Source organism: Mytilus galloprovincialis, chromosome 4 (genome assembly GCF_965363235.1).
Source record: "Mytilus galloprovincialis chromosome 4, xbMytGall1.hap1.1, whole genome shotgun sequence".
Lineage (NCBI taxonomy): Eukaryota > Metazoa > Mollusca > Bivalvia > Mytilida > Mytilidae > Mytilus > Mytilus galloprovincialis.
In genome coordinates, this window is record NC_134841.1 from 70,555,135 (window position 1) to 70,580,945 (window position 25,811).

The following is a 25,811-nucleotide window of genomic DNA, read 5'->3' on the forward strand; positions in this document are numbered from 1 at the left end:
TATCTATAATAATATTCAAGATAATAACCAAAAACAGCAAAATTTCCTTAAAATAACCAATTCAGGGGCAGCAACCCAACAATGGGTTGTCTAATTCATCTGAAAAATTCAGGGCAGATAGATCTTGACCTGATAAACAATTTAACCCCCATGTCAGATTTGCTCTAAATGCTTTGGTTTTTGAGTTATAAGCCAAAAACTGTATTTTACCCCTATGTTCTATTTTTAGCCATGGTGGCCATCTTGGTTGGTTGGTCGGGTTACCGGACACAATTTTTAAACTAGATACCCCAATGATGATTGTGGCCAAGTTTGGTTCAATTTGGCCCAGCAGTTTCAGAGGAGAAGATTTTTGTAAAAGCTTACAGACGACGGACGACAACGGACGCCAAGTGATGAGAAAAGCGGGCCAGGTGAGCTAAAAACTAGGTAAAGTTATGTCCCACTCTAAAGTAACTGTATTATAATAAAGTCATTGTAGAACTTTCTTTGAGATATTATTGTGTCTGGGAGACACAAGTGATGCTCCTGCAGATACAAAGTGTTATTTGAAATAACTTTCAACTTTCTTTCAAAATAGCAAATATTAATAAAAATCAAAACCCTGAACACATGCTCACCTTTCAAACATGTACAAACAGATACCCAAGTGAAAACTTTCTAGCTTTTACACCATAGGGAGTTTTATCTGGAATAACTATATACCATAATGAGATGGACGGACAGCAGGACAGACAGACAGACAGAAGGAGGGACAGTGGTAAAACAATCATATGCCACCTTACTTTCATAAAAATCTAAATAAAAGTAATATTCATTTTATTCAACAGGAAGAAGCACATAAAAATACAGGTAATATCACAGCAAATTTGAAAATACTGATCAGAAATCATACAAAAATAAATAAGGTTTTATCACAGCTATGTATAAGCAAAATACTGAATGATTTTTAAAAAGTTGTCAACTTACACAGAGCAAAAATGAAAATAAAACCATAAAGTTCATATATAAAAAGTATCCAAAACATGTCTCAATGTTTTTCTCAATGTTTCGGGAGTTAGTGAAGAAATATATAGGTTTCTTGGCTGTATCTTGATAAAAAAATTTAAATATGTTTTTCAACAGTACTATGATTTATTTGACAAATGAAGGTACCATGTGGTTTATACATTAATGTATTACCAAATATTTTAATATAAAAATTATATAAAAAATTAAGATATATGGCACCATATAGTATTTTGTCTTATAAAAATAGTTGGGATTAAATTAACCCAAGGCTGAATTTTTCCTATATCATTAAATCCACAAACGATAGTACTCCACAAATAAAATAATGAATCCACATTACTGTATAAAAACTGGAAAGTTTATGCAATATATGCAAAGTATATCGAAAAGCCACTCAGATTTGTGGGAAGGCTATCTGTAGAAGAATGCAAAATACCTGTAATTGAATTTTTTTTTATCAATATTATTATTCCATCAATGGACTATTCAATAAAGAAATTCAAAATGATATCAAAATGAAAAATATAAATCAAAAGATCAAATAATTAAGAAAACAAATAGAAACAATAATTTTCTATTTTGAAATATAACCAATAAACTGCAGTCTGAATACATGAAATTGAGTGCAAAAAGTTAATAAATATTAGATATTTTCACAAAACAAAACAAAATAAAGGAGTTGACTTCATATGTAGCAAAAAAGTGTATATAATTATTGTGATGTGCAACACAGATTCGTTTTGCTGTTATATAATAAAATAACAAGACTGTAGGTAATGTAATAACAACAATTATATAAATGCAAACATTATCACAAAATTTTAAGACTTAACAAAACAACATCATTCATCTTCATTCGAAATAATTAACTGGAAACACAGACCTTTCGGTTGAAGTAAGTAAGTTATGTAAACAAAAGTGTAATTTAATTTCAATTATTATATAACTGGTACCTCTAAATCATAAAGGAAAAATAATGATTACATTGAAATGAGATTTAAATGATTTTGATAATATTGATCTTTTTTGATTTGTATTCATTACAATTTTCAAAAATACGCTTTACCAAAAAATAAAATGGGATATGTTTTGATTCTCTTTTTTCCCCCAAATCTTGTACTGTATTATCATCTAAACGACACTTTACTTTCTCAAATCAAAGTTACCTATTTTCAAATAGTAAACCATTTATTTGTCAATCAGTATATATTTCAAAACTAAAAAACTATCAAATTAAAACAATAATTAAAACAGATATTAAACCAAGTAACATAAAAATATCCCACCCCCTTATATTTTAATAATAAGTTAGAAATAGAAACTCCTCAACTTATTAAGACAGTTTGATAGAATTTATTTCTGTTGCTTTTATTTTTCAAGTACAGCCTGACATGAATTCTGTTCGTCATTTCTCTAATTTAAAGATTTCAGCTGCGTCAATAATTTAAATAATTCAAGAGAGGAAAAAACATCCTTGACAGTTAAAGTAGAGTGCAGTAATCAAATTGGAGTGTAAGACCACTTGAAGTCTAACTTACAGAAAAACAATTAAATAAAAGTACAATTAAATTTGTTTAAAAAGTGCTTATGTTTGTATAAATAAAAATAGTGTGTATGGGAATAATGAAATTTGCTTTCTCAGACAGAAATATTTTGAAATATAAGGGCAAAGTTTCATATATAGAGAAGTAATCTCTATTTAAAGGGACATGAAATCGTTGTGATAATTTCAATAGCACGTAAAGTGTGGTATCTGGTAGAAACTGATTGAATTGCCAAGTAACTCAATTGTTTCTGGTAGTAATCACTTTTTTAGTATATAACAACAAAGAAGTATGCACAATTAGACGTGCTCTCTGATTTTCGCCCACAAGATGAACAATCTGCACCGTGTAAATTGACGAAAGTATTGTTACGGAGATAATAAGATTATGTTAATCATAACGGTGCTTAAGAAAGATGACACCAGATGACATCCATTTTTTTTCATCGTAGAACTGTGATATCATCCATCATCTATTATTGATTTAGGTTCCCCGTGGACTAGAAATTATGGTATAATAATAACATAATCAATATTCTTCAGTAAAATATCATCTTCAATATAAAACATATTTTTTACTCTCTTATAATTTTTTTTTACATTCTTTTCCTTTTCTTAACCACTTCTATCCAGGGTGAAAAATTATATTTGTAAATTAGCCAACTGGGAAATTATAAGAAGAAGAAAATTACCATCCATCGCTATGTTTTGTAAGATCGTGCGAACTGATGATAAATCACCAGGTCAAATTTTTTATTCTGTTTCTAATCCAGGACAAAATATTATCCCATGAAAAACAAACAGGCTGTTGATTAATCCTACTTCTAAATGAAAGGTTAAAAATTGTAAAAAAAAAACCAAATATGTTAGAAGTTAGTAAATTCTACAATATCAGATAGAATATTTTATTCTTTGAACAGAAAATAGTTTTTGGCGATCAAATGTATGAATAGGGTTAAGTTTCAAATTGACATCAGTTGTGCAAAAAAAAAAAAAAAAATTAAAAAATTTTAATCCACTCATACTCAACACAAATTGTAATCAAGCTTTCAAAATTTGAAAACTTATCTTGTAATAATGTTAAGTTATCATAATAAAACGCATACATACATACATACATACATACACGCAAACACACATACATACATGTTAAAATCAAATATGAAAACAAAATGATTGAAATAAAATATATATAAAAGAAATATAAAAAAGTCAATGAAATAAATAGATATACAAGGAATGATTGAAAACTTTCCATCAATACAAAATATCTTATCTAAGTAGCAACAAAGATTTAACCCTGTAGTATCAGTCAAACAGAACTGCATTTAGATAATACTTTTAAAAACAAATAAAGGACTATGACAACTATGAAAATGTAAAAATATAAGGTCTGAATAACTGCACATGATTTATAAATAATTCATACGAAAAGTGAAAATAAGTTTAAAATTTCATATTCAATATCTGAAGAAAAACAAAAAAAAAACTAAATTGGAAATATGCCAACCTTTTATTAAACAAACAACATTTTGTGCAAAAGGGTTATAAATGATTGTGAACTATTTTTTATTTACAATGTAAAGCAATTTAGAAATTGACTAGTCAATAACAAAAAATAAACATATTTGATCACAACAACAGGGTGTCATATCACAGCTTAAAATGTGCAAAAAGACAACACACAAGCACTTTGAGCAAAACCTGGCAGTCACTTATCCCAGTATGTAATACATCTCATGATATTCTACACTATAAATTAAATGCTGAAATCAAATTTATTTTTGCATTAAAAAAGTTCCTAAATATATCTTTTGCATACATTGTTAAATACAAATACAAATTGATTCAAATACATAGAAGGGGAAACACAGGAATGCTCATTTCCAAAACTACTTTCTAGGTAATTTTTTTCCCACTTCTCCCTTCTGTTTCCCAGATCCCACCTTATTCTACCCCCTTTATCTCACATTTCCCACAAATTTCACCCATAATATCCCACATCCTAAAAGTGTGTCTCCCCCTAACTTAAATGGCTATCAAAATCATTGTAAATTATTCCATGGTATAAGAAAGCAACATGCATACATATCTATTCAAATGGAGGAGGTTTCTCAAAAATCAGACTTAATGGTGACATCACAGTTGTCCCCCTTAAACCTTGTTTGCACATTTAGAAAAAAATGATACTTTGGTTTAACAATTTTGACAATCTCTGCACAGAAGTTCACAATAAATTTGTATATACCGGTAATTGAAATTTTATATTTAAGATTTATTTTTACCCTTGAAATCCACAAGTATGAGTACCTCACAATTAATAATTAATCCACAGTACATTTAATCTAGTAAGTTCATAACATATACATGTGTAGAATACACTAATCCAGCAATGCTCAGTTTTATAATACAAGTGTTATCTGTCAATATAAACTGTTTCATGATGCAGGAAACAGGAGAGAGAAACTTATATACAGAGGTGTTCTAATCTTGTCCAGTTGTAATATCTAAAAAAAAAAAATAGATAAATTTGAATAAAGCAAGTTCATTAATTGGTAAAAAACTAAAGGAAATTTTTGACAACTACTTTGTGAGATATAATGGTTGAAGTCCATCACAAAATGTTATATACAACAAATGAGATTTCATTTACTTATCAAAATACCATGTATTCCTGAAAATGCATGTAATATTTGCCACTTGGGATTGAACAGTCATTAATCAAAACAGAAATCAAAATATATCCTTTAATATTTGAAGATTCTTTTTGGGTAGTTATATCACATTTTTCTATCCCCTCCTATTTCCTCCATAACTTTTTGATTCCAGCTTAAAGGATGAGCCTTTCGTAGACCAAACAAGTGTCTAGGTTTCAAAATTAAGTGCTTGGTATTTTTTATGAGTACTTTTTGCCATTCAAACATTTTTTCTTGAAGCTGCTTGAATAAGCACCAGACTAATAAAAAATATTATCAAGGTTGAAAACACAAAGTGAACGCAGAATTTGTAACAAGTTTACTGTTGAGAAAGCAATATATCAAAAGATGAAGAGAATCCTTTTAGCACTAAATAACAGACAACGCTAAATATGTATCATTCAACATCTTTTTTTAAAAACAGAAAAAAAATGTAATTAAGAATAAATGTTAAATTAGTTCAACTTGAAATATCTTTAAAAGTTTATTCGATAAAGTTTTCAGCTAAATTGTTGTTTAGAAATAATCGTACAAAAGTATCATTTATAACATAGGACCTAAGTTGATTAAAAAATTACCCAAGTATATAGTAAGACAGACATGAAGACAATTTTAACCTAGTATGTAATGATAGATTGTTCATTTCCTGGCGATAAAGAAAGACAGGTTTTGTCAAGGGAGATTTTCTCTGAAGAATAAAATTTAATTTGTATTTGGCAAAGAAATCCATTTCTGTCTGCCAAACATAAATCATCAAAGTGAAATATGATTATTCACTTTTCTCACACTTTCATTCTTCTTGCACGAGAATTATTAAATAAGGAACTTTTACTTTGTCTGGTTTCTTGAAAGATTTTTTTTATACAATATGACCTAAGAACGATAATCTATGCTCTTCTGTTCAGACAGACTTGTATATAACAAGGTGAAAGAAACACAACCAATTTCAATAAACCAGCATCCAAGTTCAAAATAACTTTAAGTTATATATCTCTTTTCTATTAGCAGTGCTTAATCTTTCACAAAGGAGTAGGTCCGGTAAGGGCCTATTTTGGCCTCAAATTTCAGGTTCATCTAACGAAAGATTTTGGACACTTTTTAAACACTTAAGTGTCTATTTCAATTGATTCAATTAGTTTAAGTAAAAGATTTTAACTAATTTAGTCATTAAAAACGCCGATTTGAGCTTAAATATGAAAAATCTATCAAATATGCCAAAAAACGTCACTTTTCAGATGTTTTTTGTCAAAAATGAAAGTGGCCGCATCCATGTTCATCCTCAATCTTTATTTATGTTATGTATTATCATCAAATACAACTTCCATTTCAATATTATGAATGAACACGAATGCGGCCACTTTCATTTATGACGGAAACCGTCTAAAATTTAACTAAAATGCTAAAATTGTGAAGATTTCAGTAATTTAGCATGACTTAATGATGCTAGTACTTGATATATGTGCATTGTATTGTCAAAAACAGCCCATATTTGTGTAGCAGAAGCATTCTACTTTCCAGTAAATAGCTAACATTTTCACAATTTTGTAAAACTGCTATATTTTGAGGCCAGAAAGGGGTCTTACTGAACCTACTCCTTTCACAGAAGCCATTTTATTCTGGCAATAAGTACACATGACTTTAATAGATAATTGGGCTACTGATTATGAATTTAAGTAACACAAATTTGTATAAAAGGCAAAATAAATATTGAAAATGTCCCAAAAACAGAAAAACAGAATTTCAAATATTTTTCAAGTCAGAAGCCTCTAACCTTTTTTAGTCTTGTATGTTTATAATTTTAGTTTCTTGTGTATATTTCAGAGTAAAGTATGACTTCCATTATCACTGAACTAGTACAAAATGTATATATTTTTGTTTAAGGGCCAGCTGAAAAAGCCTCCAGGTGCGGAAGTTTCTCCCTGCATTGAAGCCCATTGGTGGCTTTTGTCTGCTCTTTGGTCGGGTTGTTGTCTCTTTGGCTCATTCCCCATTTCCATTCTCAATTTTATTAACATAATGTAGTGTTAAAAGCATATCAAAATTATTTCCTTTTCAATAGTTATAACTGGACAATGAAATTGAAAAATAATCTGAAATTTTTTGCTTTGTTTTTCCATAACAGTATACAATCAATGACAGCTGTATTCAACTTAATGATCTTCAAGAATTGAAACTTGTTCATACAATATGATTTTTTTATTCATTGAGCTGGGCCATTTTGACAGTGGTAAAGGCTACATTAACATCAATAGAAAGTATAAATTGTATTTAAACACAAAAACTTACCTCACTTTTCCCTACTTTCTCACCCAATCCAAACTTTTGTGATACTATTCCTGTTGTTTTTAAGTCATCCCCTGAGTCTTGTACCATTATACAGTATCTAACTTCGCGATCAGTCCTTATTGAAAATGTGTGACGCTCACATTGACGGAAACTTAAAATGGGGTCTCCAGGTTTTAATCTCTGAAAAAATATTTATCCAAAATCAACAAATTCCAGGAATCTACATTTAACTACATAGCTATGAAATACATTTTTTTCCATTCAATATTGTCAATAGTATAAAATTTATACTGAATACATGTACTATTAATAATATTTTCGAGTCAAAAAACAAGCACATGATCAAAGGAGTGTAGAAGTAACTTTTCTAATTTTTTGGTGACATTTTCTTTTTTTAAATTTATACAGATGCTCTTCAGGTGTATTCAGAATTGTTATATTTGATTGTTTCAAGATTTGGTCAAGATTATCTTAGGATACTTAAAGAAAAAGGTCACTACTTGCATTGGTATTCTTTCTCTTAAAATTATTCTTTGTCATAATATTTACAAGTTGTTGTTCCAGTTGTTTGGGTTTTACAAACAATTCTGAACAAACAAGAATGTGTCCATAGTACATGGATGCCTTACTTGCACTATCATTTTACATGTTCAGTGGACCGTGAAATTGGGGTCAATACTTTAATTTGGCATTAAAATTAGAAAGATCATATCATAGTTAACATGTGTACTATTGAGTTTCAAGTTGATTGAACTTCAACTTCATCAATCAAAGCCTTAAAGGCTGTAAAAGCAATTGCTGCCATGTTAATTTTTGGGGACTTTTATTTTTCATCCACATATATACAAGAATTAAACCTGACATGAGTGTTGTCTAGTTAAAAGTAAGAAGGTTTTAACTTTATATAGATAAAAGACTTTAGCAGAAAGTCATTTTTAATATGTTTTATATTTCACAAGGAGACAACAGTCTAAAGTTGGGGTCAAATATACATGTGCTGAAACATATAACTCAAAAAGAAATCATCATGGATTATCCCCTGGTAGTGTTTGTAACTTCCTTGGCAATAATTTCCTTTATTGATTTAATTTTAACAATTTTCATTATTAATTTATATTTAACCATTAACACAAATGATTAAGTTAAAACATTTCAACTTTCCAGACGCAAATGTTAAAAAACGGGAAAGAAATAAAATATCTTACAAGACATAAACATGTAAAGAATAAATGTATATTTCAGCTTAATAAAAATATTTTCATAATGTTACTTTGTCATCATTTTTAAAACTAAGTTCCAAACATTATTGCTCAGTTGATATGTGTCCTTCTGATGCGGTACGAGCACAGGCACTTGTTTCTATCCATAGGAAGGTCGATTATCCATATAAATAGTTTTATATGGATAGTCGACCTTCCTATGGATAGAAACAAGTGCATGTGGGTACGAGATAACTACAATTCTCATGCAATCCCGAAAAGGGGGGTCATCACAGACAAACATGACATTAAATCGTTATCACTGAACTAGTATATATATTGTATAGGGGCCAGCTGAAGGACGCCTCCGGGTGCGGGAATTTTTTGCTGCATTGAAGACCTGTTGGTGACCTTAATTCTCGAGCCTTAATTCTGCTGTTGCATGTTTTTCTATGGTCGGGTTGTTGTCTCTTTGACAAATTCCCCATTTCCATTCTCAATTTTATTATACGAACAAGAACAAACAGCTCTACGTTGCTTTGATATTTATCAATTTTCAGGAAACATTGCGAAAAATGATCTTCAATATTTCGAAAACATGTGAAATAAAATTGCTAACACGGTGGACCGTCGAGTGTCAACAAACGTAGTAGACTTGTTCACTGAAAAGACGAGGATAATGGTTTCATCTGACATTTGTTATGCAAACCCAGTTTTGATCATGATATTTAAAAAGACGTACTTTTTTTCAATCTATGTATTAATAAACTAGAAAATTCCAAATTGTAAATATCTCTTCATCTGGACCGACTTGGCATCTACTACGTTTGGACGGGTCCATTTCATTAGTAAGGTGATCGATAAATATTACGGAGTTTTGACAGAAAAGGAAAACGAACTTATTGTTATGTGTTTTCAACAAGGGTTTCGTTCCGCTAAATTATTTGCGCAAATAAAGTTTGTCTATTTTTAGATTACAGGTAATAAGTTGACACTACGCATTAACCTGTGTAGTGATTTTGATTTTACGATAAATGTATGAATGAACGATAATTTTATGAATGAACAAGAGCACCTGACCTCTTAAAGAAACACAAATTAAACATAAAAAAACGTATTTATTAGGAGATAATTCAGTTAAATTTTCAATACTAAATCAACAACTGAAATGAATCCATATTTTGTTGAAACATCGTACAATCGGCGGAAAACGGAATCGCATTTATAAAAATGTACTTTTTTTCACTCGGACTTCTATATTATTTGATAGTCAAACGGTTGACCCTTTAAATACAAAAATACATCTACAAGAACATATTCTGAAACTTCTTAAATCCACTAACTTTTTTTTAAAGTTTCAAGCTATGTATTGCATTAGAAAACATACATAGGTGTTAAAGAATGACTGACCAGGAGCCTGTTTAACAAAATACTATGGCTTGATCTGGGCGGAGTCTCTGATCTGGGTCACAAAGATGGCCATACGCGACGGCATAAAAGCAATTGCTTTAAAAACTACCTTGACCAAAAACTTTAACCTGAGCTTCACACTATATATATCTTTTTCTTTGTTCAGTGGACCGTGAAATTGGAGTCAATACTTTAATTTGACATTTAAATTAAAAAGATCATATCATAGGGAACATGTGTACTAAGTTTCAAGTTGACTGAACTTCAACTTCATCAAAAACTACCTTGACCAAAAACTTTAACCTGAAGCGGGACAAACAGACGGATGGACAGACGAACAAACGGAGGCACAGACCAGAAAACATAATGCCCCTCTACTATCGTAGGTGGGGCATAATAAAAATCTGTAAAAAGTTATCAAAGGTACCAGGCTTATAATGTAAAGATCATCCAAGCAATGTTTGATTCCAATTTCAAAAGTGGATTTAATAGTTTCTAATGAAAAGTGGTGGCCATATTTTAAGTCGGCCAGGGTTATACAAAATGAAAGTTCAAAAATTTAAACAGGGGTGAAATATATGATACCTTTGTTTCTAATTTTAACAGCAAGACTCTGAATCTTTGTTGGGGTAAATTTTTGGTATGAATATCTTTGTTCAAGAATAACATAATGCAGATGTTTAACAAAATATTCTATAAAATGTAAAAATGGTCAGTCTAGTGGTCAGAAAAATTGTCACTTATAATCTAAACAAGAATACTTACTGGACATTCAAGTTGGTTCAAATTGGCCAAATACTTTTAAAGAAGGATTTATAAATATGAATAAAAGTAGATGCATATAAATATCAAAGAAAGGGCGACCACTCACACACACATAAACCAAAAGACATCTAGAGACCAACCAAAAGGTAGTTAAAAACAGATTCCAAGGGATAAATTTTGTAGATATAGTTGATACATATGACTATTGTGTGAAAGCAACTGTGTGTGGAAAGGAATAACCATGTCATATACTTACATAAGCTTAAGTGACTAAAATGCAGATAATTTTCACTCTTTTACACAACTTAAAACACACTTTAGCTTGAAAAGAAATATAACATTACGTCAGCAAACTAGCTTTACTAATAATATATACTATTATGTTATATGTATAATAAATTCTAAAAAAAGTAGCTATTACAATGGCTGTAAATCTGCCATTTCATAACTGCATATATATGCAAAAAAAATAGTGGTTACAATGACTATAGATATATCTTTTCATACCTGCATATATATAGATAATTGGCCTATAGCATTTCTAGCAGCTTTTAATTCAAAGTGAAATCCATGTATGGATAACACTTCTGAATGATAATGTGGTTCCTACAAATATATAATCATTTATTCATTAAAGTCAATATTACCAGTCTTAATTTGGTTGTTGAAAGATTTTCTTTTCCTGCAAACACAAAAAAAAATAATAATTCACTGTGTGGACATATAATTAATACCTAGCTGTACCTCACTTTGAAAGGATGCTTGCAATCAGCCAGAGGTCTGAAATCTTAAGTATTGGTCAATGACACTCAGTGTTGGGAAATAATTACATACGTTTCACTGTTTTAAGTACACACATTATTTTAACACTGTTATATCTGTATACAATCTAATTTAATACAGGATACTTCTATACACAAGAATTCATTAAAAATTTGAAATTTGAAATTCTAGACCATGTAGACAAGAAAATGTGTTATATCTTTGCTAACCTTATACTTGAAACAACAGCAACAGCCTTTAAAGGTACTTCTCAGACTAATTTTCTCCTGTTTGACACCAAAGCTTACAGTGATGCTTGTAGAGATTTCTCTCAACAAACAACTTTTACTTCAATACATATAATGCATTTGTTGTGTGATGGAACAATTTTCAAAGTAGAAATATCTCCCCTTCTGAAGCAAGAAATCAAATGAACTGGGGCTTTTCAAAAGAAAATTCTTAAAACAATTGATCGTATTTTTTGGTGCTGGGCCTTGAGCAACTGTCAATCATCAATTAACCTATCAATTATAGTATTCACATACAAAATCTTAAAGTCCTTTCATATAGAGACATGCAAAACTGTGTAGATTTTTTCATTAGTATTACCTCATCTATAATAAATCCCTGTCTAATAGCTCCTGTGTTGAAATGCTTTAATGCAGACATATCACCTCCTCCTTGTAGCTGAAACAGATGTAAGTATGTAAACATTTCTTGACCTCATAGAAAATGTGTGAATAACAAAAAAAAAGCATTGAGGAATGTATAAATTCCCTGCCATGTCCTGTCTGTATTTGTGGGTTGTTATCTGCTATGTATTGATCTGATGAGGTAATCCCTTTCCAACTGATTTTTGTAGTATGTTCATATGTTGTACTATTACACCACTGTTCCAGGTTATGGGAAGGGTTGGGGTCTGGTATCATGTTTTATCCTGCCACATGTGTCTGTCTCAAGTCAGGAGCCTGTAATTCAGTGGTTGACTTGGTTATGTCTTGTCATATTTGTATTTTGTAAATTATGTTGTAATAAATTAGGTTGTTAGGTTTCTCAATTAAATTGTCCCATATTTTTCAGATAGCTTTAAATAGCCAACTATACAGGGTTTATTTAATAATGAAGGACATATGTTGTTTTTTTTCATTTGAAAGTTGTCTCATTGGAAATCATACCACATCTTACCTTTCTTTATGGATGACATTTTGGATTCCATAAAACAGCGGTGATCCCAATGTGTTGTGGGAAATGGATTGTCAGGTGACACAATAAAACCTCCATATATGGTAAACTTACAGCATGGTAATGTTGTGTTAATAAATCTATCAACTGACTTTGTGGTAAGATGTTCATCAACTGCATATCTCGGATTTGATTAGCTGAAATTAAATATAGGAGACATTTAAATTTTGAAAAATATAGTTTTAAAGCACTTTTTACTTTTTGCACAGGTTATAAAGTAATGCAGATTATATTTGTTAAAATAATACACTACATAAAAACTAGATGTGTCAAAGCCACAGGAATGGCCCCGTCTCAAAAATTTGAAAAATCTGTAATTTCAATAACACATGTGGACACAAACATGATGGTAGTCTCACATATCAAAAATCAGCTAAAAATCTGGAGTCGTATAGAAAAAAAATCTGTATAACTGTGATTTTAAACAATTTCAAAGTTGTAAACCCTTAATTATGGCAAAAATTAGCGGAGGGGAACAAAACTTAAAACTTGATCTGTAACTCATCATGGTTAGCTCACAGACCAAAAATCAGCCCAATATCTGAAAGCATTTAGAAAAAAGTGCATATAACTGTGATGTTCAACAATTTATCAAAGTTCAAAGCCCGTAATTTCAGTAAAAATTAGGAAGGGGGGAGCGGAACTAAACTTAAACTTGATCTGTTACTCATCATAGTTAACTCACATGCAAAAAATCATCCCAATACCTGAAGGAGTTTAGAAAAAAACTCTGTAAAATGGTTTGTTGCGGAATGACGGAATGACAGAATGACAGAATTACCGAAATAGGGAATTACAGACAAGGGTAAAACTAAATGGCACCAACAACTTCATTGCGGGGCCATAAAAAAAATTCTGTATTATGATTCTATCACAAGAGGGAAACTGCCATATAAGTCATAGTAAGTAAATTCCATGTTTAAATACATAAAAATTATATCATTTATACTTCTCTGATGCTTTGCTAATATATGAATGTTTACTTACTATCTGTAACGCCTTGTAATCTAACGGCTGAAAACAATGGTCCATAAATTTGGCCATCATCTCTTTCTAGGAATGATCCTGTTTTCGGTAAACTGAAAGGAAACAATGTCTTTCATTTTCAGAAAACAAAACATTTTCTTAAAACACTCCTTAATTATATCTCCTTTGATTATTGTTTTCTTATATTATGCTTTTTTGGGAGGAAATTTCATATTCAAAAGTAAACATGGCTACTGTAGCTAGCTCAGAAAACTTTAATTGAATTTAAAAACTTGTGTAATGACCACTCCATGTGTACTGAATGACAATTGTACACAAATTAATAAAAATATATATCTATTCTAGTTTGGTAGATGTTTGTTCTAAACCTCACCATTGTTTCATATTTCTTAAATGGCCTTTTCTGGGGAATAGATCATTACCCACAACCTCAAACCATCTACATAAATAATTTGAATTTTTCTAATAGCTACAAGAATAGAATCATTACCACAGAGAAATGTACCTTATTGCAATCCTTTCTGTAGAAAATATATGTAATATTAGGTACACTTTGAAATTATCAGTATCACCTAAATGTGAAAAATAATTTCAAAGAAAAAATCTTACTTATACTCAACTGGGTTTCAAAGTTATTCCCCTTTATTGAGAATATCGGAAAGTTGCAACAAGAAATCTTTACATGAAGCTAGTGTGAAGTTTCGTTTATGCAAAGATCATATAGGTACCAAAATGTTTCCAAAATTTACTGTTCGTAATTTAGTGTAAACAATATCTTTGTTTAGAGATAATAAATATATTCACTCCAGGGATTGGAAGATAAGTTTTTAACCACTTTTGCAAATTTCTATTCCAATATTTTTGTAATAATACTGCACCTTTCTTTAACAGTATAGTTTATAGAGTTGTAAAGTCTTACCTATTAAAGTATGATAATACTGTACTATGAGATGGCATTAACTGGATACTTGAATTTAGTTGTAGGAATAACCAGTACGATAAAGTTCTGTATACAGTATACTCATTGGGTACATATAACCTGTAAAATGTAATATATATTTAGGTTCAATAATCAGTGGATTCATTTGGTACATATAACCTGTAAAAATGTTAATACATGTATAGGTTAAATATTGAGTGTACTTGTTTGGTACATGTTAGACTCAGATGAAGGCCCTGTCTAAAGTTGACGTTCAATATTAAATCAAAAATCGAAGTCCAAAACTTGAATCTTTTTAAAGACGTTCAAAAATTGTATATCATGTATTATCAAAATACAAAATCATTTTCTGTATATTGTTGTGCAATATGGTTTAAAAATTTATTCAATGACCATATATGTTCTCTGTAGTAATAGTTTTCTTAGTATTGTGTATAAATAGACCTCATTAGAATCATACACTTAACATTGAGTTAAAAAGAATTGGAAATGAATGGCAAAGGAGATACAATCCAGTCCATAAGAACAAAATAAAAGTAAATATGCAATCTGATTTTTGAATCGACATTTAAAAAGATGTAAAAAACTGTGCCTTGTTAAATTCTTAATTAAATAGCTAACCTATTAGACTTGAGTATTTTCTGTAACAGTTCCATACTGATTTCTCTAAGGTATATCTGATTGGACAACTGAAAAGAAAATAAATCAGTTTATAACAAGAATTTGAACATCCATGGTCCAGATTTGTAGGCTATTTTGTAATCTCAATAAGTCTAGTTTTTCATTGAATAAGAAAACTTGATTGTTCAATTTGTATCACATGGTTCTTCAGCTAATGTTCATATCAAGAGAGAATACTAGACAACTCTCAGATGATGTCAAGTAGAATGCTGAATGCTTTTAATTGCCAAGGAAACCACAAAAATTCTTCAAATAAAATGGCTTCTTTGAATAATGAAAAAGACATTGTTGGGCTTATGTGAAAAAAGATCATGGACTAGTCAAAATCATAAAGGAAAGTTGTTATATATAAATACAAAAAGAACAAGAATGTGTACCAAGAACACTGATACCCCATCTGCACTATCATTTTCTAGGTTCAATTGACTGTGAAAACGGAATAAGTTTTCTAATTTGGCATTAAAATTAGAACGATTATATCATAGGGAACATGTTTACTAAGTTTCCAGTTGAATGGACTTCAACTTCATCAAAAACTACCTCGACCAAAAACTTTACAAACAAACAAACGGGCGCACAGACCAGAAAACATAATGCCCATAAATGGGGCATAAAAACATCTCTAATACCTACCTCTGGTAACAAGTTCAGTTCTAACCACCTTTCACAAGCTTTCACAACTTCTTCTTGTTGATACTGAAAAAAATCAATCATTTACAACAAAATACAAACAATTTTTTAAATAACACAGATTAACTTTAGAGAATACTTTGGAGAATATTCTTGCATATTTTTATTTATTATTACAATCTTACAAGGTAGAACTAAGGTACAATTATGTTTGATTCTTCTACATTCACTGGTTTAACTTTATTTTCAACAGGAAATAATTCATTAAAAGCTGCTGCATAAATATGAGTTTTTCAGTATTGGAAAAATTGATAATTGAGTTATCTTTCTTGGAACAGAAATCCTCATATCAGTAGTTAGCAGTGAATTCACTTATTGTCTTTACTTCTTCAAATCTGAAGTGACTAAATAAAAATACATCAGAATAACCTACCTTTGTACAAGCATGGTGATATCTACACACAGTTTTATAGGAAATATTATTTAGCATTAATCTTGCACATCTGAAAAGAAAATAATTAATTAAAAAGGTAAGTCCATAACCAAAGATTCTAAGCAGGGTTTATACAAAAAAATATGTAACTCTGTAACAGATTTGTTTATACAAGATTTTGACTTTTGTTGTAATGTTAGTTGTTTGATTTGTGCTTTGTATCGATTTATTAAGTTAAGCCTTTTGCAATTGATGTCATGAGATTGTTATTATGTTGTGCTGTAACACAACTATTCTAGGTTAGGGGAGGGTTGAGCACTGACAAACATGTTTAAACCTGCCACATTCTTTTTGTGCTTGTCCCAAGCGAGAAGAGTATTTCAGTGGTAGTCAATGTTTCATGTCTCTCATATTTGTTTCTCATCAATTGTAAAGTATAAATTAGGCCATTATTTTTTTTTGTTTGAATTTTTTTCACGTTTTCATGTTGGGGCCGTTTACAGCTGCTTTAACGTAAATGTTTTTCTCATTGCTGAAGGCTGGCCTATATTTGCTTTTATCTTCCTCGCTTGAACTCTAACATATAAATGTCTCTTTCCCAATCATACTTCTCCAGTAAATTCTTACTCACCCATTTTGTAAAGCTTTATAACCAATCTGTGAAGATGCAGCAAGGACATTAGCTACGTCTTCAAGGTCAACATCTAACTCATCATGGTATAGGTTACCCAGAGCAACTGCCATAGCTGAAAAACATTTGTATGTTTTCAATATGAGTTTTATCTAATTAAAATTTAACTTTACAATGCAAAATCATTCCAATATTTAAACAAGAGGCTGTCACAACGACAGCAAACCGGATTTATTAATATTTATTTGTGTCCTGGCAATATCACAAGAACCATTACTGATGAATGGTGCAAGTGAAAATCGTCAATATCAAATTTAACCTCCATTTTGTCATCAGTATGAACATCTTAAAATTTGAAAAGCTTAGATTGAATGGTTCATGAGTAAATGCAACAACGTGAATTGAAACGCCATTTCACAATCTTTCAAGAACCATAACTCCTGAATCGTAAAAGTCAAAATCGTCATTATTGAACTTGACCTCTAATTTGCCATCAGTAACAACATATAAAAATTTCAAAAGCTTTGGTTGAATGGTTCATGAGAAAATGCACGGACACGACTGGAAACACCATTTTTCAATCTTTCAAGAACCATAACTCCTGAACGGTAAAAGTCAAAATCGTCATTATTGAACTTGACCTCTATTTTGTCATCAGTAACAACATATTAAAATTTGGGAAGCTTTGGTAAAACAGTTCATGCATAAATGCACGGACACGACTGGAAACGCCATTTTTCAATCTTTCAAGAACCACAACTCCTGAACGGTAAAAGTCCAAATCGTCATTATTGAACTTGACCTCCATTTTGTCATCAGTAACAACATATTAAAATTTGGGAAGCTTAGGTAGAACAGTTCATGCGTAAATGCACGGACACGACTGGAAACTCCATTTTTCAATCTTTCAAGAACCATAACTCCTGAACGGTAAAAGTCAAAATCGCCATTATTGAGCTTGACCTCCATTTTGTCATCAGTAACAACATATTAAAATTTGGGAAGCTTAGGTACAACAGTTCATGCGTAAATGCAGGGACACGACTGGAAACAACCTTTTTTCAATCTTTCAAGAACCATAACTCCTGAACGGTAAAAGTCAAAATCGCCATTATTGAACTTGACCTTCATTTAGTTGTCAGTAACAACATATTAAAATTTTAAAAGCTTTGGTTGGACGGTTCATGAGTTAATGCACGGACAACATTTGATTGCAGCCCGCCCGCCCGACCGACCGACCGCCCGCCCGACCGCCCGCCCGCCGTACATCCCCAAATCAATAACCGACATTTTTGTCACAAAAATCCGGTTAAAAAGATAGTGTACTAATTCATGACAAAAAATCCATATCCTGTAAATTCAGAAATTATTGCGAGGTTTTTTATTTTTGCGAAAAATGCAACATAGTTGTAAACGCAATAATTCAAACTTGCATTTTGAAATATTTCATATGAATTTAACAGGATTGTTCTCAAAATCGTAAAAATTAAAATCGCATTTTAAGTCTAACATGACAAAATTGCAATAATAAATGCATGCAATAATTTCTGAAATTACAGTACATACACGACAAAACCTGAAGCAAAGAAACATTATACATATTTTTTATTTGAGCTCTGATGGACAGTTGGCAATTATACCACATCTCATTATTTTTTTAATAACCATAATTATTACTTTGATACATTATGCTGTGTAGAGAGGTTCATCCAATAAAACAATAAGGCTTAAACATTCTAAACTGACTTGGATACTTTTACCTGCACAAAAATAATTTCATCAAAACCCTTTTTTTAGTTTTATACAACAGAGAGACTTACCAAAATCAGTGTACAGTGCTAGATTCAAAATACTTTTTTCTGTATCTTGTAAAAAATATAACTCCTAATCTATCAACTTTATAATGTGAATAACAAGAACTCGCATAATGATATCAAATACTGTAAATTCAAAAAATTATTGCATGCATTTATTATTGCAATTTTGTCATTTAAGACTAAAATGCAATTGTTATCTTTGCGATATTGAAAAAATCCAGTATAATTAATATTAAAAATTTCAAAATGCAAGGTTAAATCATTGTGACTATAAGCCTGTCCCATTTTTCGCAATAATAAAAACATTGCAATAATATCTGAATTTACAGTACTTATGACTGTATGCAGATTTTCCTGGAATTGCAATAATTAAGTTTTGCATTTTTGTCTTTTCTTAATTATCGCTATAACAAATACATGCAATAATTTCAGAATTCCCAGTATGATACATATGCAGCAACTTATCAGTAATAAGATAATTACCAGTTTTAGTGATGAGTGGATCTTTTATATCCAGTTTGATCATTGTAACACTACTAATTCTCTTTTCTGATGTATGTGCTGGATGATCTAGTTTCTTAGGTCCTTCTTCATCTCCTTCTACCATGCTTAATCTGTAATAAAAATAGTTTTTCTAATATCTATAAACTTAATTTGTAACCATTTCAAAGATTTATGTTTTTCCTATCAAATAACATGCCTAGACAAATTCAGAATACATTTTTTTTCTTCAGAATGATGGTTAAAACGTCTTTTTTTTATCAAATCAAAATGAGAATAAGGTAAGGCTATATTTCTAAAAGTGATGTAATATTACAACTCCTAAATGAAAGTAATTCTTATTTTTTGTGGTTATACATTCAGTAAAAGGTAAAGAAGTACCTTGGGAAACTTGATGATATCCAAAATACTGATCCATAAGGTAATATTTGATTTTGATTTTTTGGTGTTTTAACGCAACTTTTAAACACCACTTTTGGGCTATGTAGTGGCGGCCAGTTTTTAATGATGAAAGAAGCCAAAGTGCCCAGAGAAAACTCATGACCTTCCATAGGAAAACTGACATTCCTAGTCAATTAAGATTGGAGTGGAGTGGGCCCACACAAGCAGGGTTTGATCTCAAAATCTAAGTGTTGACTGGCTAGTGATTCCAGTAGTAACTTGGCCTCTGAGGCCCCTCAAAAGGTAAGAAGTATAACAGATATATATTAAAATTTGAAACCTATATTTGGATAATCTTCTTTGTCCATAATTGAAGTTGTTTCAACTACAGTCAAGACAAAGGAATATAACTCTGATTTTAAATATTATTTTAACGTAGGATTTTTTTATTATCTCAAAAGTAGTGATAAGGTTGACAAGTTATTAACTATCAAGTCATTCATACAAGTGTTTTTACCCTCTTATAAAAACAATATGTTTTAGAAATTTCTGATAAACATTTAACTTCCAAAGGTAAAGTTGACCTAAGGTTGTTTTAGGTTTCCTAAGGTTATACAGCTACTCAAATATTCAAGTATTTTCACAACATTAGTTTTCAATCATTATCAACATTCTTGAAGAAGACAAAGTCAAATAAGCACTTTAACTAGTTTATAAAGTTATTTTTCATTTTGTAGACTGTTTTTGAAAAACCTAAAATAGAGCCTGTATTCGTTTAGACAAGTCTCTAGTTATTTTATCATGTCTATACCTATTGCTTATATCTTTGTATTCGTTACTGTAAACATTGTTTTTCTTGATGTATGTATCCAATGTTTCAGAGGCTGGATTTCTATAATATTTCTGCATGTGAGGCTCTCCTGCTTGTTTCAGTAACTGTGATAGAACCTCAGATTTCTGTAGGTATGGTCGATGTAACTCCCAGTCCATTCCTAGACACTTTAATACTACATCTGAAACATAGGAATCAAATTTTTTTAATTGTTATTTGACAGCTGGCAATTGTTTTCTTCTCAACAATCATTATCATTTTTATATCTGAGTTTTCTTTAGAATTCAGTAAAGTTATATCAAGTAATTTTGAAAAGAGTATAAAAAATAGGTTAGAATAAAAATATCATATTACCAATTTTACATTTTCATGTTTACAGAAGATAACAAACAAAAAGACACATGTGTAACCTGATTTTTGCATCAATTGTTAAGTGTTCAAATAAAAAATTTAATTTTCAACAACTTATGCTTTTAAATGAGATTTTCTTACAATCGCTTACATTACAAAAAAAATCAACAGTAATATAGTTGTGGTTGTATATAATGAATGCATTATTTTTTAAATTGGAAGGATTATGAAATATTTTAAATGTGTTGTTTTCTTTCGGTAAATTGAATAAGAAATATTGGATTCTTCCACATCAACACTACTATTATTTGCTTAATAATAATAACTGGTATATTTATTCTATGGAACGCCACAGCTGTCTTATGTGGAACTCTGATATTACTTTATGTTGTTTTATCATTACTTAATAATAGTTTGTCTTTATTTGATATGGTTTTGACATTACGTAATGATGTTTTAATATAACTCAATATGAATAGTCATTACTTAATGATATTTCGATATTACACGATATGATTTCGTATTGACTTGATATAGTTTTGTCATTACTCAATATGGTTTTGTCATTACTCGATGTGGTTTCACCATTATTTAATATGGTTGTGTCATAAGTCAATGTGGTTTTACCATTACTTGATGTGTATGTGACTTAACGCAATGTAGTTGTTTCATTACATGATGTGGTTTTGTTATTTCGTAATGATGATTTGTCTATTCTTTATATGGTTTTAACATTACGTAATGATGTTTCAAAATTTGACCATTTTACACTACTTGATGTGTTTGTTTCATTATTTGATGTGGTCTTGTCATTCTTTTATTTGGTCCTGTCATTCTTTGATGTGGTTATCCCATTACTTGATGAGGTAAAACCACGTGACCAATTCGGAAAAACCTGTTCTATTTTTAGATAGATTTCCATATTGTATGTGCCTTGAATGCGTTTGGCCATCCATCTAATTAGTGTTCAAATTAAAGTTCGGGTTACTGTTTGAGTTAAACTTTTAGTTAGTTTTCGAATTCAAGTCAATACATACTTATAATTAAAGTTCTAGTTAGCATTGAGTTTGGAGTTGGACTTCGAGTTCGAGTCACATTTAAAGGCAGAGTTCTAGTTACAACTTTAAATTTGAGTTACTTCTTGAGGTAGAGTTTGAGTAGGATTCGAATTTAAGTCTAATTTTTATTAATTAAGATTTCGAGCTGAAATTTGAGCTATTTTATATGTCTTTTTGAGTTCGTAATTAAATTTTCTATCGCCTGGAACAAGGGCTTTTGCTCGGGCTTCCGAAAAGAGGGCTCCAGAATATGCGTACTAAATAAACAATGTTGATTATACAAAACGCAACATAGGAGTTGAAATAAAGTTAGATGTGTTGTGATTGCCAATGAGACAGCTATCCACCAGAGTTTTACTTAAATGCAGTGGATGTAAGAAATCATATATCGGCAACCGTACAGCCTTCAACACTCCGTATAGTCAGCTACAAAAGGCCACCATGCACAATGTGAAAAAAATCTATTTTTTAACAGATTTCAATATGTCGTTTGTTTAATGTGCTTTGGATGGGTATCGCCAAAGTTAAAAATCAAATTAAAGTTCGAGTGGTTGTTCAGAGTTATTTGGTATGAAAAAAGGGAACGGCAGACAATAAAAAAAAAAAAAAATCCTAAAAATTTTACAGTATTTTGGACATAATTGGGATATCCCCAAACCACTTGGTCCTGTTATTTGATCTATAAGTTTTCAAATAGAAGCAGTATTATAATAAATTTGTAAAAAAGTACACGGAACGCTGTGTCTCGCCTGATATTGCTGATTTCAGTGTAAAAGCATAATGTTGATGAGCTGTACATTCATCGGTCAAAAAATATAAAAAAATATTTTTCTGTAGATGCTTTTTCTAGATATTGAAGAAAAACTCCTATACAAGTTTTAAAACACTTCATGGAGGTAATAAATTTATCAGGTCAAAACAGTTTAATTCGGTTTTATTTTACTAAAACAAAACTGTATGGTTTTCAACAATGAGCAAAACCCATACCCTATAGTAAGCTATAAAAGGTCCCGAAATGACGCCACTTTCGATGACGTTGTTGTGTCTCACTGCCGCTACATTTATGTCACAGGCTCGACACAAATCAAAAGACTAATACGTTTTCGTTAAAAAAAATCAACTCAAACTTAAGTCACAGTAAAATTGGAGGAGGGTGGCTCGGACTAAGCGACAAAGCATCAATACTATAAAATAACAATTCTCTAAAAAAAATATCAATCTTTTTACTTTTAATCAATTGAATTCTGATCTACCTCGCACTAATTGAAAAATAAACATCTGTTTCACATGTGACGGCGAACATGTTCCTTCATCATTTACTCGAATGTGAACTTCCAAATAAGACCACATCACTCGGTTTGTAATTTCGCAAATAACACGACGGATGCCACACGTTGAGCAGAATCTCCTTACCTTTCTAGGGAACCCGAGATCACCCCGATGGATTTAAATTACCAAGTCATACCGATCTATTAAGCCAGCCAATTGATATGTTTTTTAAGCCACCGCAACTTTACAGCAACTGAAAGTTGGGGCATAGTGTTTAACATTTGTCAATCCGTCTTTCCGTCCCATTATGGGTATATACATGTAGTTATTCCGCATAACTCCTCCAACAGTTTGAATCCTAGGAAGTTTTCTCCTTACTGTCTGTTTGTACATATATGTTGAAGGTGTGCTGTATGTGGTCAGGGTTTAATTTTTATTAAGATGTGCTCTTCGGGAGAGAGTTGAACTTTGTTATTTTTGGGACATTTACTTGCATAAGTAGGGCGTTTCCAGATAACTCCTCCTACAAATTGAATGCTAGGAATTTTTCACTCTGCTAGCTGTTTGTACATGTATTGATGGTGTGCATGTGGTCAGGGTTTTTTCTTTTCATTATTTTTCCTCTTATGGGAGAAAAATAATTGAACTTTGTCCTTTTTGGGGTACAAGCGGTTCAATGAGTGGAATGCGGGGCATCGATTTGTCTAGTTTACATTTTTTTCTCGTGTTGTGTTGTTACACTACTGTTACAGTTCGATGTTCTCTCACATACATGTTAAACTCCGCCACGTGCACTTTCTTTATTTACCTGACCCAAGTCAGGAGCATGAAGTTCAATTTTTGTCGTTGTATACATATGTGTCATATTTGTTTTTTTGTAAAATAGACAGTTAGTTTTTTCGTTTGAATTTTTTTCACATAGTGCATGGTGGCCTTTTTGTAGCTGACTATACAGATTTTTGAAGGCTGTACGGTTGCCGATATATGATTTCTTACATCCACTGCATTTAAACTCTGGTGGATAGTTGTCTCCTTGGCAATCACACCACATTTAACTTTATTTCAACTCCTATGTTGCGTTTTGTATACTGCAACATTGTTTATTTAGTACGCATATCCCTGAGCCCTCTTTTCGGAAGCCCAAGCAAAAGCCCTTGTTCCAGGCGATAGAAAATTTAATTACGAACTCAAAAAGACATATAAAATAGCTTGAATTTCAACTCGAAATCTTAATAATTTCTAAATGAGACTTAAATTCGAATCCAACTCAAACTCTACCCCAAGAAGTGACTCAAATTCAAAGTTGAAACTAGAACTCTGCCTTTAAATGTGATTGAAACTCGAAGTCCAATTCGAAAATCAATTCTAACTAGAACTTTAATTATAAGTATGACTTTCATTCGAAAACTCACTCAAAGTTTAACTTAAACAGTAACCCGAACTTTAGTTTGAATACTAATTAGATGGATGGCCTAATGCATTAAAGGCACAGTCATACAACATAGAAATCAATCTAAAAATAGAACAGGTTTTTCCGAATTGGTCACGTGGTTTTACCTCATCAAGTAATGGGATAACCACATCAAAGAATGACAGGACCACATCGAAGAATGACAATACCACATCAAATAATGAAACAAACACATCAAGTAGTGTAAAATGGTCAAATTTTGAAACATCATTACGTAATGTTAAAACCATATAAAGAATAGACAAATCATCATTACGAAATAACAAAACCACATCATGTAATGAAACAACTACATTACGTTAAGTCAAACACACATCAAGTAATGTTAAAACCACATTGACTATTGACACAACCATATCAAATTATGGTGAAACTACATCGAGTAATGACAAAACCATATTGAGTAATGACAAAACTATATCAAGTCAATATGAAACCATATCGTGTAATATCGAAATATCATTAAGTAATGACTATTCCATATTGAGTTATATTAAAACATCATTACGTAATGTCAAAACTATATCAAATAAAGACAAACTATTATTAAGTAATGATAAAACAACATAAAGTAATATCAGAGAACCACATAAGACAGCTGTGGCTTTCCATATTATTAGTACCTCAGTATACAGATACATGAAGACAGGATATGTGATAACCAATAAATAGTTGAGTTTTATTAACTTCTTGATAGAAAATGTGATAAACTTTTAATTTGAATCAATTTGATCATTTTAATGGATTTGACAATTAATTTCAAACATTTTTATATTCATAATTAGTCTGTGTCAATCTATTAACTGGTCAACCTATCAATAAAAAAGTTTGTGAAGCATAGAACAAGTGTAGCAATAACTGATAATAAAAAATAAAAATAAAAGTGCATCAAAATTCTATGCTAGATGCATTTAT

The 25,811-nt window shown here is 30.7% G+C and overlaps 1 protein-coding gene across 4 annotated transcripts in view; it reads right to left on the bottom strand.

The window, feature by feature from the left end:
• Window positions 1-3,787: 3,787 nt before the first annotated feature.
• The window catches only part of LOC143072854 (BTB/POZ domain-containing protein 16-like), a 37,656-nt gene continuing 15,632 nt past the window's right edge, over window positions 3,788-25,811 (bottom strand). For all 4 annotated transcript variants that reach the window (XM_076247970.1, XM_076247969.1, XM_076247971.1 and 1 more), the window contains 13 exons: window positions 20,727-20,928; window positions 19,517-19,647; window positions 17,217-17,331; window positions 16,586-16,655; window positions 16,156-16,218; window positions 15,463-15,530; window positions 14,821-14,940; window positions 13,902-13,993; window positions 12,969-13,051; window positions 12,282-12,359; window positions 11,418-11,516; window positions 7,537-7,716; window positions 3,788-5,061 (listed from right to left, as the gene is read on the bottom strand). In XM_076247970.1, the coding sequence (XP_076104085.1) occupies window positions 4,993-5,061; window positions 7,537-7,716; window positions 11,418-11,516; window positions 12,282-12,359; window positions 12,969-13,051; window positions 13,902-13,993; window positions 14,821-14,940; window positions 15,463-15,530; window positions 16,156-16,218; window positions 16,586-16,655; window positions 17,217-17,331; window positions 19,517-19,647; window positions 20,727-20,928 (1,370 nt within the window). In that variant the 3' untranslated portion in view covers window positions 3,788-4,992. The remainder of the gene's footprint in view (window positions 5,062-7,536; window positions 7,717-11,417; window positions 11,517-12,281; window positions 12,360-12,968; window positions 13,052-13,901; window positions 13,994-14,820; window positions 14,941-15,462; window positions 15,531-16,155; window positions 16,219-16,585; window positions 16,656-17,216; window positions 17,332-19,516; window positions 19,648-20,726; window positions 20,929-25,811) is intronic.